This window comes from Haemaphysalis longicornis, unplaced genomic scaffold (genome assembly GCF_048455015.1).
Source record: "Haemaphysalis longicornis isolate Haplotype H1 unplaced genomic scaffold, Haemaphysalis longicornis Haplotype H1 scaffold_6, whole genome shotgun sequence".
Lineage (NCBI taxonomy): Eukaryota > Metazoa > Arthropoda > Arachnida > Ixodida > Ixodidae > Haemaphysalis > Haemaphysalis longicornis.
In genome coordinates, this window is record NW_027526407.1 from 29,679,323 (window position 1) to 29,693,727 (window position 14,405).

The window sequence follows — 14,405 nt, forward strand, 5'->3', positions numbered from 1 at the left end:
TCTCTGCGTGGCTGTCAGTCACTATAATCTTCGATACGTGCAAATCAGCAGCTGATTACGTCGAAATCACCGACGCAGTTGTGTGCGCACACATTGTTTGTATACCCTATATATGGATGATATCGTGCCCTGCGGCATAGCCTATAGTTTTATAGTTCCCCTTTCGTATAGTATATGAGTGTGCGTGGCCTCTTGTGCAGGTATCCTGGTGACGGCGACCAAGAACTCGCGCGACCAGTACGACTACAGCGTGACGGCGGTGGTGATGCTCACCGAGTGCTGCAAGCTGTTCGCCGCCGCGCTGCTCTACCTCAAGGAGTGAGTGGTGTGCGGCCCGTAGACGGCCACAACTGGGCCTACTTAACCCCCCCCCCCCCCCCCCAAAAAAAAAAAAAAAAAAAAAAGAGAGAGAGAAAAAACAAACAAACTTGGCTTTTCACTTTGTGTACTCTGGTTACGCCCAAGGTTCGTGGTTAGGGCTGAGAGTTGGGCTAGTTGCTTTTGACTTGCATACATGTATGCGAAAACAAGACAGGGGTGAAGAGAGGTGCACAGAGGCCTAGCACGAAGGACTAGCGATTGTCCTGCGTGTACCTTTCTTCGCCCGCACCAGGGAAAACAATTAAGACGCGTTCTCCCTTCGCTCTTCCTTGTTTTCTAAATCCGTCGTCTGTGCGCTGTTTCCATCATGAACCATGTGCCAACTTGCCCAATTGACAGATCCTTCCATGCACGATCACAGAGGCACACTGAGCTAGCACAAAGGGGTCCTCCTGGGCGCGTCTTTCTTGTTTTCCCTGTTAATTGCATGCAAGGCGCCTGGGCACGCGCAGACCGCGCGCGCCTTTCGCTGTAATCTGGTTCAGCTCGTGCCTGGCGCTTGCTGCGATGTGCACGTGATCGGCAGTGGCCTTTCCACGTGTCCACGGTGTGACCTTCATTGTGTGGTCCTCAGTAATTCACGCGGGCTTTTCCCGGGAGGGTACGGCACCGGCGCGTTACTTCGCTTTATTTTTCGTGTTTTTAAAGCGAAGCGTAATTTGGCTATCGCAAGGAAAATCCGGCGGTCCCGCGTACGCATGAAGCTCACCCGCCGCAACCCGATGAGCACGTATGAAAAGTACAGGTTGGAGAGGAGTTAGAAGTTACTGGAGAGAGTGTGCACGTGGTGGGGTTTATTTCTCTGGCGGCCGGGCGCGCTACTCCGTGAAGCACAGCTACATTCTGCATGGTTAACCATCTGCACGGAGTACGTGCAGGCGCGTTGTTTTCTTTTGTAGTGTTTTTTTTTTGAACGACACATTCCGATTGAGTGCTCATTGAGCGGGTTTCACGGCTACCTCGGCTTCAGTATAGCACGTGCGCGTGTTTACAGGAATAAGCGGGCATGTAGAGGCGAACCCCTTTAGGGGCTGGGGCTGTTGGCGTCTCTCGTCGTCGTCCGTCGTCGTCGCCGTCGTCTCATGTAGTCACGGTACTAAAACACCGGGACACTCGTTTACGCCTCGCGTAGGAGCGCTTCGTAACGCGTGCTAAAAACACTACTGATAGGGCACTCGTTTACGCCTCGCGCTAGAGCGTTTAGTAACGCGTGCTAAAAAAAAAAAAAAAAAAAAAAAAAACACCAGGACACTCGGTTCCGTTTCGCGCTAGAGAGCTTCGTGCTACAAATACATAAGACTTCTGCAGCAAAGCTGTATACCTCTACCCCTCAGCGGTTTCATCTCCGTTGGCAAAAACGGCAAGGTGCCAAGAATACACTTATACACTGCATGCTTCGCCCCTCCCCAGGCTTCAGTGGAGATGGCCCGGGATTTTTCTCAACAAAACAATCAACCTGAGTTACCTGTCGTGGGCGTTATTTCGGGCTGTGCGGTGCACATGAGGAACTGATTATGACGCCGATGGTGGGTTGGAATTTAAGACGGTGTACTCATCACGAAAGCATAGAATGTGTATCGAATGTTCCAGGGCGCCCATGCATACTGTTGTCCTCAATCGACAACATTAATGTTTTGTAAAGGGAAAGGGCGGAGAGGCCGAGGTCTTGTTTTATGAACGCACCAATTAAACTAGCTGCGTCGCTTATCGGATCCGGTTGATTCGGCGCCATTTCGAATGTGCGCTACCGTGCGCGATTACCCTTGCGCGCCGATTATTGTATACAGCTGCAGAAAAAATGCAAGTTGATGTCTACTATCTTCTTTCAAAGTTTTTTAGGCACCGGAAAGACACGTTTTGGGGGGCGTAGCGCCAGTCGTTACGGTTTTCTTTTTTCATTATTTTCTTATTTTTCCCATTCTTTTTTTATCATATTGTTGGAATGCCCTTGCATTGATAATCGGCAGCTTCGTTGTCGACTCACGCACCACGCAATGCCTCCGGCTCTTTGGATGGTTCCAGGAGCACAAACCCCGCCCCTATTTCAAATGACGCGAATTTGGATCGCTCGCATATGCGGTTGCGGATACAACTACACTGCATTCAGTGCGGGAGTCGTCGAGGAACACTTGCAATAAGCTTGTTCACCCAATACAGAATCACGTCCTCGCAGTATACACTGCCATCGTTGATATATGCTTGGCCTCTAACTCTTGCGCTGGCCCACATACGGGCATATGGCCCATACCAGGTGCCGGTTTTCTTTCTGAGGAGGAATAAACTTTATTGCAGTATGCAATTTAGGGGCGGGTGGCGACCACTGGGCCCAGCCCAACGCTGGCTTCGGCAGCACGTTGCAGGAGGGCTTTTTGGACCCGGGGATCAGAGCCGCCCTTTAACTCTTCCTTTAATAATGTATAGTTTTTTCTTGTTGTATAATTGTCATAGCCTCGTCTTCTCTGTATGCTCGCGCGGTTATAATTTTCGGTGAACCTGAATCGTGAATTGTTTTTTCTTGTTTAATGTGTTATTGTACGCGATTCACACCTTGTCCGAACATCCGCCCCCTATCTAATGCCCTCGGGCCTTTAAAGGTGAATAAATGAAACAGAGGGGATTATGTGTAAGGGGTTTTGGGGGGCATGGTCACATAGTGTGGCAGATGGTGTCGACATCTCCGCGCAGGTAATACGGCTATCTCCAGTGGTCTGCGCTGCGTGGTTAGGGTAACAGAAGGGAGTCATACAGTTATTGTTGCTCAATCGACAACCGTCGACACAAGAAATGCGGCCATACACTCCGTGCATATACGGCTAACCAGCGACTTGGGAACGTGCGGCCGGCGTTTACCAGCTTGTAGTTCCTCCCTCAACGGTTCATTCGAGCGGTTCCAGCTGGCTGCGCAGCTGATGTTAAGCCGCCTGCACGTCGACAGTACGCGTGACGCGTACTGTCCAGACGCGTTTCGAAGTAACCTAGCTGTTGAGCAGCGGGAAGACCAGGAACTCTGGAAAAGTTCCTACATGGTTCGTCCAAAGATGGCAGGCTACCCACATGCGTTTCAGCCAAGTGCCCGCACAGCATCACGGAGCTCTTTACCCGAACGTGAGAGGTTGCAGAAATGGACTGGTGGAACGGTTAGCCGGAAACCATTAGCCGGAGCATGTCTACAAACAGTACGTCTGAAAGCACCTTGTGTCAGAAACGTCGTGACGCTGTGAATAATCGGTGCACACAGGACAGAAAGGGGGGGGGGGGGGGCGATGTAGGAAATGAGGTTGTGGGAATCGCGCCCGAGCTTTGCCTGTCCTCCCGCAAGGCTTCGTTCCACACACTACCGCGGGCGGCAAAGGAAAGGCCAGGGCACGGACCAGGGTAAAAGCTTGCGGCCGATTGTGCGTGCCGGAAAGGGCCGGCGTAGCGTATCCACCGCTGCCACTGGCGCAATCCCCGCAACGCTGTCATCTCCGGCCGGCAGAGTCATCCTGCCGCCGACATGTGCCCAAAGGGCTGGGTGACGTCAGCGCAGAGATTCGCGCCAAACAGCGAGGTAACTGGCACGCGCTGCCTTGACGTACGGGTGTGGAGGCTTCGGGACTCGCCGCACAACGGCCGGCCTCCAAGTGAAAGGCCGGAGAGACGGAGCTGCGGACAAAAATGTTCCCTACACTGCACGGGCCCGAGAGACTGCAATAAAGGCCGCGCTCGGCGGAACGCGTGAATACCTGCAGCGCATCCACAATGTCTTTTTTTTTTTTTTTCCTTTTCGCGGAAGCTCGTCGTATGTGGTGGAGGATGAAGAAGAGGAGAAAGCGAAAGAACGTGTGCGATGACCTGTCGTGTGTGTCTGCGGTGCGCGTTACGTGCACAGGTCAGTACGCTCCGCGGAGATGCGGGATGCCGCGCCGTTGCTACTGCCTCATCCGTCGACTCGCTGTTGTTTTCGTTCCGCGTGTGGAGGCACTCCAAAGCGTGGCGCAATTCCCCCCGCGTTTGGCGAGGAGACAGCTTAGGAGACGGGCAGGGTAGACGCGGCTGACAAGCGTGGACATCGCAGCGAGCCGGCCGGGTTGGGAATGATTCATCCTTGACCCTTAACTGACACGAGCAGGTACAGGAAATGGGAAAACGCGGACAAGCCCTTCCGACAAGTGATAGTTAATCGGAGAAAAAAAAAATCAAATCCCCATTTTAAGATAGCGGTGGTTAAAACGCGAAGCTTTGTCTCAGGCAAGATCCAAACTGCTTCGACCGTGTCGCAATGGCGTGATCGAAGAGACGTCGGCTTCATCACGCCACGTGTACCCAGGTTCCATTCCCACCACGGGAAGCGGCTTGTAACAGACAGCGCAGCTGTTTAAGCCTTCAGTTCCGCCATCGAGCGTTACCAGAAGACTCAGCACAGCCGAGCGCACGTCAGCGTGCGCCTCGTGAGAAGCGCCCGGCGGCGTCCAGGCTTGCGCCTTGTGGTGAGCACGCAAAAGAAATGCCGCACAAAAAGAAATACCGAGTGCACGTGACCATACGCCTTGTGAGGAGCGCCCGGCGTCGGCCAGCTCGACGTTCGAGAACGCTCTGCCCATCGTTCGTGGCGGGATCTCTTACATGCTCTCCACCCCGCCAGTTCACGTGACTTCGCGCCTGTAGTGGGGAGCGCAGACGCCGAGTTCGCGAAGCCGGTTGCCGCGGGTTCTATCGCCGGCTAGCGCGATCCACTTTGGGGGGAATGTGAACGGCTGCGGACGAAATGATCCGGGCCTGCCAGTCGTCCGTGTGACGTGCAACATCCGGGTCCCCGACGAAGGGAGGGGGGCCGCCAGCTCTGCTGTTTCTCCAGCTTTGCACCATTGTGCAATCTGCGCCAGTTATTTCTTCTTTTTTTCGGGGGTGGGAGGGGGGCAGTGGCGTAAATCATGGGGGGGTCAGGGGGTCCTGACCCCCCTTGTGTTCGGGCTGGGGGGGACACCCCTTGCAAGTGTCCCCCCCTTGACATTCATCTTTCATTTACCTTTGAAAGCTAAAACAACTGTTGTTTTTGTCACCAATAAGTACTGCACGAGCTGAAATAACCATCCCGTTCCCGCTAAATAAAAAGAAGGTTCGTTTTCCACAATTGGCGGCGTGCACAAGGTGCAAGCGGAATCACTGAAAGCAGGTAAAACCTGTTTCCGCTGTGGTTCGCCGAAATAAATTAAAATTATTTCCGCCAATTTGTTTTGAAATTGCTTGCGGTTACCGGGCTATATAAAACGCTGGCTTTCATATGAGCTAGAGAACATATACGCGACAAAAATCGGTTGTCTGTCCCTTTAAGAAAATACAGCTGCCAATAAATATTTTAAACACCCAGAATATGTTAAAGAAGCACTTGAAAATATTTAGCTACTTTTAGCTCCTTGCTGGATTTTTTAGCTACTTCTAGCTAATAAAGCACAAAACAAAATGGCCGCCTTGGCAAGATGTGTGTCCCCCCTTGTGATTTTTCTGGATTTACGCCACTGGAGGGGGCGGGGGGGGGTGCTTGATGTGCCTTTGTGAAACCCAATTGTGTAAGTTAGCTTTCCCGCAGTGTGTTTTGCTCGGACGAACCACGCCGTCAGCGACGGTTGGAAATAGCTTCGCTTTGAAAGCAATTTATACACTATACAGTGCTGCGCGCAACAACGCAAGAAGAGTCGACGATGCGCACAAAAGTCTTGTTTATTTTTCGATTAAATTATCAGGTAGAAGCGCTTTGCGGTGTTTTCTTTCCTGCTCCCCGTTCGCGTGCGCTAACTGTCAACGGCATGAATTGTTTCTGCTTGCAGCTGGTTTGGATTCGTGCGAACTGACTTGACAAAAGACACAACTGTACGGATTCTTGGGCAAGTTGGTGTGGCGATTTTGCCGAATCCATAGCGCGAAGGACGAGGACAAGAAAGAGGACACACCACACAGCTCTATACTTGGGAACAAGTTAAGAGCGGCACCAGCTCATGTACGGTATCACTCCGCCTAAGCGACGGACCCGGATGTCAACGGGCGCGCGCGTTTTGAAAGGAGACTGCCAGGAATGCGTGATATCGTATGCCTTTTCTCACGTAGTTTGTTTGCCGTCGCTGCAGTAGTTTATAAGCATATTAGGTCCAACAAGATACAAAAACGGCTAGTGCCATGTTCAAAATATTCCCAGTAACGCGGTATACTTGTGCTGCGCGGAGTGACATCCGGCTGCGGTGATGAGGCACAGCAGCAACTTCGGTGCCGTTCTTAAGTTGTAACCGAGTATAGCTTCCAACTAGTTTTATTCCCCATACACGCACATATAAGCATCCCCAGCCTACCCGCAATCACTTCCCGTTCTCACCGCCGGTGCTGACGTGTTGCAGCCATGCGCAGAAAAGTTGCCTCCTTATCTAACAAACTCAGTGACGGCACGCTCACACAGGACAACCCCGCTTTACTAATCAAATCTGCCTCTGCTATTCCTCTTACATTTTGTTCCTTATGTTTCGAACGTACCACGCATTGCTGAAACCGTGGCACGCAGCCGCAAAAGACGTTGCTGAACAATTGCGAGTGACATCGAAGCAAAGATGGCTGGTCCACCTCCTTATGTACGAGTAGCTCTGTGTGTAGGGCAAATTTCAATGCGAAGCAGCCGTGTGCAGTCCCTTCGCGCCTAAGTGGCGCGACCAGACGTTTGCGACCGCATTGTTGTTTATTAGCAGATTGATATGTAGATAATATGCAGTGTATTGGAACGAACCTTTTTCCGACGAGGTGCGAAAAGGCCAGCGCAGGGTCCATTAAAGCATCTAATACAATAGAATTTTAGCTAGGAGACCGGTAAAAAGCGCAAAGGCTCATGGGTGCATTGTGTGCTCCCGCGGAGTGTCCCGCCACTTCCGGTTCGAAAGCTCCCCTGGCCTCCCCTAGGCCGGCGGCTTTCACGCGAGCGTGTGCTTGTTGTTTATCTTTTTCCATCGAAAACAAAAACGCTCATGCATCGCGCATTCAATGAATAACAACGATGAATCCTACTACGGGCTCCTCTGAAAGGTAAGCACTCTGTGACGAATAAACAACACGCACACGCGCGCGTAAAAGCCGTCGGCGTACGGGAGGCCAGGCGAGATCTCGAACCGGAAGTGGCAAGAGCAGACGACGCACCCATGAGCCTTTGCGCTTTTTACCAGTCACCTATTAAGGTGCGTGCTCGACTCCCGGCCCCGGCGGCCGCTTTTCTGATACGCCGGGGTGTTCGAGATGGTCAAAATTAATCCGGAGCCCTCCATTGCGGCGCGCTTCATCGCCTGCGTCGCGCTGCTGTGGTGAGCATGAGTAATCGATAAACGCTTCTTCACTGAAATCGATCTCTGAAATAGCAAAAGACGTGTCTTCCATACAAGCGGGAGCTTTCCGCCTCTTTCACAACCCCACTGCGCATGCGCAATCCCCTAGCGGCCAAGTCCCTAAGCAGTCCAGTAGGGGCAGCAGACGACATTCCCCACAGCTACCGCACAAGCGGGAAGGGGTCGTGGTTGTATTTACATCGTTTGATTTTTTGTGTGTGCTCGTTGTGCGCGGAACAATGCCCACAACTTGTGCTGCGTTCCGCTGTAACTCGGAGTGCCGAAAAGGGAACGGTGTCGGCTTCTATCGCTTCCCGTCGGCCGCACGCGATCGGCTACGGCGGCTTGCGTCGCTCGCGTCGGCTCGGGTGATGGGAAGTTTAGGCTTAGCATCCTGGCGGATATTTGATCGCTGCTATCTGTGCAACTGCGAATGACAATCCGCAACACAACTTTTCACTACACTATCACCCCCTTTCTCGCATGTGGAACTGTATTTAAGTTATGGCTGCCGTTTGAGCGATCGGTGACCAAGACATCTGCGTAGCCTGTTTCGATGCTTCCGCGCAGGTATCGCCATCTCTCGGCCGCTCGGCGCACCGCGCGCCGCGGCGACCGGTCAGCGTAGGCTTCCATCGCGGCAGATATATCTGATCGCCGCTTTTAAAATAAGCCCTGACAACAATCCCTAGCACAATTTTTCACCACACTAACACCTACTTTCTCGCATGTGGAACTTTTTAGCGATCAGATTGATTCAGAAGAGCAGCGACAAGCGCGGTTGCTACCGTGGTCTGCGCCGGTTCGAGCCGCTGAGTGTGCCGAGCTGGCAGGCGCGGCCGGCGTGTGCGCGGACTGTTTCCGAAGGCAGAAAACGCTTCACGATTGCTTGCTTTATCCATTTCTTGCGAACAAACGCGCAGAATCTACAAATTCAGCTCAGCGATCATCGTAGTTGACCATGGAGCAAAAGCAGTGGGCGGAGCGACGCCGACGACGCATCTCATGCGCGCATCGGGCCGTCTCAAATTCACGCGTACGACTAGTCGTGGCGACAGTCGTAACGATCAGTCGCATGCGAATCGCGTGTCCCAATCGTACATGTGTCCAGCGCTTAAAGGCATTTTGCGAACTACCGGCCTTTGTTGAGCTGGCGATCGCACTTCATGCCAGACGACTCCAAGTACTGCTCGCTCTGCTACTCGGACGGCACACGGATCTGTCCGAGATTTCTCTGCCAGCCCTCATTCAGTGATAAGAAGCCGCCTGGTAATATGTGATGACCAGGGGCTGTCATCTTAAGGCGTTATAACACCAACACAGAAGAAAAACTTCGGCTGCTCCTCGCCGTAATGTGGGATTGCCGTGCATACAACGAGAATGCAGCCGGAGGAAACGCCGGCAAACCCTACAGCTTCAACTTCCGCTAGGCACGCTAGGTGGCAGCACACCGCAATGAAAGAGGCAGATTCTCTCCGCGCGGTCAAGTGCGAATACGCGCTGCTAAGTACGAGAGGTACTCATCAGGTGCGCACACGCCATGGAAAAGTTGGTCTTATTTTGGAATTCGTAGGTGGCGTCCCCACTTGGTGGGGACGCGCAGTTTAAATTATAATTACGTGCCGGTTCCGCGGCATTGCTTACCGTTGTCAGATGGTGGAGGGTTTGGCACATGAGTGCCGCACCCCAGTGACATCACCCACTAGGTGGGAAAACGCCAGTTCAATGCCGCCGTTCCGGCGAGTGTTTAAATTAGGGCATTGTTATATTAATTCGCCCCTCCGAGCCAGAGGCTGGGAAGAAGGGTGAATTCCCAGAGCCTGCCACCTTCGACTGCCACTTGGAGGGCCAGCCGTCGAGAACCTCTGGCGCCAAGAACGGTGGAGAAGACCGCGCCTCCGTGCTTTATCGAAATAGTGCGTGATAAATGTCGAGACGATGCTGGCGTGACCTTGCAGACGTATTTTAGTCGACAGCTTTCGTGTGGCATTTAGGAAGGCTTACATGCCCGAAATTGTAGTCATCAATGCGCGAGTTTCGGTGGCTGCTCCGCCATTCGCTCCTTCCGACACCAGCGCCGCCAGTGGTGGGAAAGGGAAGCGCGGCAGGTTCTGCAGGCGCAGGACGTCAGGAAAAAAATAATAATAATAATAATATTACTTTATTTGTACTAGTGGTGGGTGGAACCAGGCGTACAGGGCCGCAAAAGGCAGAATTGCCCATACCAGTTAGGCTTGCGTACCCAACCTGGGACCCAAATTACAGTTCAAAGTGGACGAGAGAAAGGGGGGAGGCGGGAATAAGCGCGAAAAACGACACAGGACAGCGCGCTTCTAGCAACTGGTTTTTATTTGGAAAGAACAGACATATATACTGTGAAAAAACGCCAACTCATCAATGATCTCTCACGAGTACATAGAAACAAAAAATATGCAAAGAAAAACAGTTAAAATTGTAAAAAAAAAAAAAAAAAACAGAACGTGTTATACAACATGGTCACTTCACGTGCGTTTCCGAAAATTCCAATTCAGCATTCTGCAGTCTCAGTGAACGTTGACTAACGCGCACGGAGCTCTCCGGGCTGATATGGTGTGCTTCGATTATCTCTCTTTGGGTTCTTCCCTTGTGTCTGCACATGACTGTCGTCTTATCAGAGAGGCCTGCGGCCATCCTTTTCGCACTCCTTACAATGCACTGCTGAGTGCGTGTAAGGTCTGCCCTTCAAAGAGCTGTTGTGCTCACGTAGTCGGATGTTGAGGCACCGACCAGTCTGCCCGATGTGGGCCTTCCCGCAAGCCAGCGGAAGACGATAGACAACCGAGTGTGCGCAGGGCACATACTGCATCCCATGTTTCATCTTGCAGCCTGTGTCGTTGTCCTGCTCCGGTTTCCTAATCTTCTTGTCAACCGCGGAGCAAATCTAGCCAATCTTTCTTTCGGCGGAAAACACGACGTTCACGCCGTATCGGGAACAGACTCTTTTTATGCCATGCGAGAGCCAATGCACATAAGGGTTTTTTTTTTCTACTTTCCTCCTTTCCTCTGACCAAGACGGGGCAGCCTGACTAGCTAGTTAAACGGCCCGTCTGGTTTATTCGCACGTTGCGGAAATAGCACTTTCAGGAAACCCCGTCTCTTTTGGCCTCTTAACCTGCGAATCAAAACTGCCGCCCATGCAGTGAACGCATGACTTTTCAAGTGCTGAACGCAAACAGGCCCAAGGTACACCATTCTTTACCAGCCGCATGTGTCCTGAGTGATAATCCAGAAGCGGCTTGGTAGTTCTTGGGGAGGACATCCAACAGGCGTGGTTGTGCTTGAAATATAACCGCAAATCGAGAAACTGCAGCTGTCTTTCGGAACTTCACACGTGAAGGACAGCCCGAGCCCGTTTTCTGAAAACGCCTCGAGCAAGACCTTACGCGTCTGATCACACGTGAGTGGCGAACCCAAAATGGAATAGTCGTCAACATACCTGTACTTATTCTGCATACCTTTCAATTCAACATCAAGCGTCCTGTCCACCTTTGCCATGAAAATGCTACTTAACACGGGTGCCACCTTAGAGCCAATGCAGACCCCTGATTTTTGAACGTATACGTCTTGCCCTCCCAACTTGTAAGTATGTGTGTTTCAGGAAAAACAAAAGAGCCTCCAAAAAATTCTCTACTGGAATCCCACACTTGGCAACAAACTTGTTCTCATCATTGCCACAAATACTCTTTCACGGCAGTCATCACCTCAGAATGCGGCAACGGTTAATACAGATTCTCGATGTCAATGCCAAAATCGGAAGAGCTGACTAGACTCCCTTCTCTTACAATCGAAGCGTACGATATCAGCCGGGAGGGCTCCGTGTGCGTTCGTCAACCTTCACTGAGACTGAAGAATGTTGAATTGGAATTTTTTGAACCGCACGTGAAGTGAGCATGTTGGATACCGCGTTCTGTGTTTAACTTTTTTTACAATTTTTTTACTGTTTTTTCTTTGTATTTTTTTTGTTTCTATGTACTCGTGCGAGATCATTGATGAGTTGGCTCCTTTTTAACATTATAAATGTCTGTTCTTTCCAAATAAAAAGCAGTTGCCAGTAGCGCGCCGTCCTGTGTTCTTTTCTACCAGTAGTCGTTTTTTGCGCCTATTCCCAAAATGTATCACCAACTCGCCCAACTTTCAATTGTGTCATTTCCTGATCGAGGGAGAAGCTGCCGTAGGCGCGAAATCGTCGACGCGCGCGCAACGCCGTTGCGCACGATTCGCATGCAAAAACGCTCCACGCGGTGCACGCTTAAGGGAAAGGAGTTTGAAACGCGAAGCTTTGTCCCACGTAGTCTGAGCCAGAGTGCAAAATCCAAACGGCTTCGACCGTGACGGAATGGCGCATTTCGATAGAACTCTGCTGCATAACGCGAAGGACCCAGGTTCGATTCCGACCACGGGCAGCTTTTTTTTTTTTTTTAGCGGTTTCGCGTTTTATCATCGTGATCACAACCCATTGTGTAAAGTTGGCTTACCTGCAGTGCGTTTTGGTGCTACTATCTGCGGCGCAAGTGACGCATAAAAATAATCACTTGGATATGCGAAAAGTATTCGGCGTATGATATGTGCGGTTAGGTTAGGTCTCCGGGTGGTGGTGTATGCTATAAGATTCTACAGGTGGTGACTGCTACAGACCTCGGCACACAGGCTTGTTTTTCTAACCAACGTGTGTTGTTTCGTTAATTCATATTTTTTTTCTACTTGGCGATGGCAAAACCTGAGCTTTGAGTTTATCTTGGCTTCGGCCGGTTCAGTTAAAATGCGTTCTATTCAAATGCATCGGTTTTCGCTGTCATCCGTCTTCAAGTGCAGGTGCGTTCGCCAGTAGTACAGGGAAGTGTTTTGAGGTTGTTTTGGGGTTCCGCGCACGGCGCGCATTAGATCCCTCCTCCTGAGCCACAAAGCCGTGCTGTTTTTCACGGTGCGCTGCCATGTTCCTTGTCCAAGCGTTATATATGTATATATATATATAGGGAGCAATAAAACTTTGAAGATGGTAGAGAACACAAGAAAAGAAAACTTCCAACAAGGTAGAAACGACGATTGTTGCCAACGTTTCAGCAAAGAGACTTGCCTTCGTCAGGGCAAACCCTCGCAAACCCACGACCGAACCCACCACTTTCTTTCTGACTCAAAAAATTCATCTGTTTCTATGACCCACCACAACCTCCCCTTTGCTTTCCGAGGTTTTCTTGACTGCCAAACCTTATTTTCTGTCTTATTTTCACCGAGCCCCTCATTTCCCATTTTCTGATTCGCTACATGCTTAGCGAGGGCCTTTGTTCTGGCAGGCTTGGTGCCAAAGGTAGCATAAGAGAGTTCAACGCTGGTCGACCACTCTCGACATGTCGTAGACGCTCGAGTCACGGCCCGGGGGTTGAAAAGAAGGTCCCCTTCACCCCGAGTAGTCCGAGTGGCGCTGGCTACCACCCCCAAGTGCAGGAAACAAAAAAAAATACCTTAACATAAATACCCGAGAAAGTGGTGGGGAAACAGCCCCGCCGGTAGCGTAGTGGTCATCGCGCAAGACCGGCATTCTGGAGGTCGTGGGTTCGGATCCCACCAGCGGGCATTTTTTTCACAACTTTCTTTGTGACTCAAAAACAAAATTCATCTGTTTCTTTGACCTACCGCATTCCCCCCTTTGCTTTCCGAGGTTTTCTTGACTGCCAACCCTTATATATATATATATATATATATATATATATATATATATATATATATATATATATATATATATATATATATATATATATATATTCCGGTGTCATTTACGGATTCTTGAGATCGAATAACACCGTGGTAGCCTCGCTGTAGCGAAGCTGAGAATACGCGAATAAACGAAGGTCTCTTTCGCGTCGTATATGTCTCAGTTGCCCTTTTCCGCGTTCGCATCTATTTTTCTTTGTGGGGGCAACTATACTAAATCCCATCTTTCCGTTTTTGATGTCGGTGCTGTTGTATAGGTCGAGCCTTTTCGTCCGTATGCTGTGGGTCGTGGTTTTTGCAGGGATAGGAGTAGGGTCCCATAGAGCGAGTGTGCATGCTCTATACGGGAACAAGGTTTCACCTCTCATTTCCATCCGCCGCCGTCACGACCATTTTCGCCGAGCGCCCTCATGTTTCTCGTAACCAAAACACACGCGCCGTGGGTGGCAAGCCGCCATTGCGGCCGCAGCGCCGCTGCTGCCCTCTGTCGGCGTCTTCCCGTACTTTTCCGCCGCTGCCATTCCGTATGTGCAGCGACCGTGGCAGCAACTGACGCACCACAACACGCCAGTACCCCTTAGCGCTGTTGGGAAGTATACACTTCTTGCATAACTTCACACTTCAGTGACGCACTGGTCCAATTCGATCCGATCAGATCCAATCCAATCCAATCCAATCCAATGCAATCCAGTCCAGTCACTGCTCCTCATGAATGCGCAGCACGCAGGGGTTTCCCCAGGCATCGAATCAAGGGGGGTGTCTCAATGGCTCTGGGGGGGGGGGGTTCATAAACTAGAAAAAGCTGTTTTTTTGTCCCACTAGTTAAATAATAGACGTCTGTTAACCAAACGCTCATCCCCGTGATGTACGTTTTTCATTTTCTATATATATATATACACCTGAGAGGCGGTGCTTTCTATTCAATCTAAGAAAAAAACAAAT

The 14,405-nt window shown here is 50.9% G+C and overlaps 1 protein-coding gene across 1 annotated transcript in view; it reads left to right on the forward strand.

The window, feature by feature from the left end:
- Nucleotides 1–200: 200 nt before the first annotated feature.
- The window catches only part of LOC144142421 (UDP-galactose transporter senju-like), a gene marked incomplete at its 5' end in the record, with an annotated part of 48,347 nt that continues 34,142 nt past the window's right edge, over nucleotides 201–14,405 (forward strand). Inside the window, 1 exon segment of the mRNA XM_077673925.1 lies at nucleotides 201–318. Within this exon segment, the coding sequence (XP_077530051.1) occupies nucleotides 201–318 (118 nt within the window).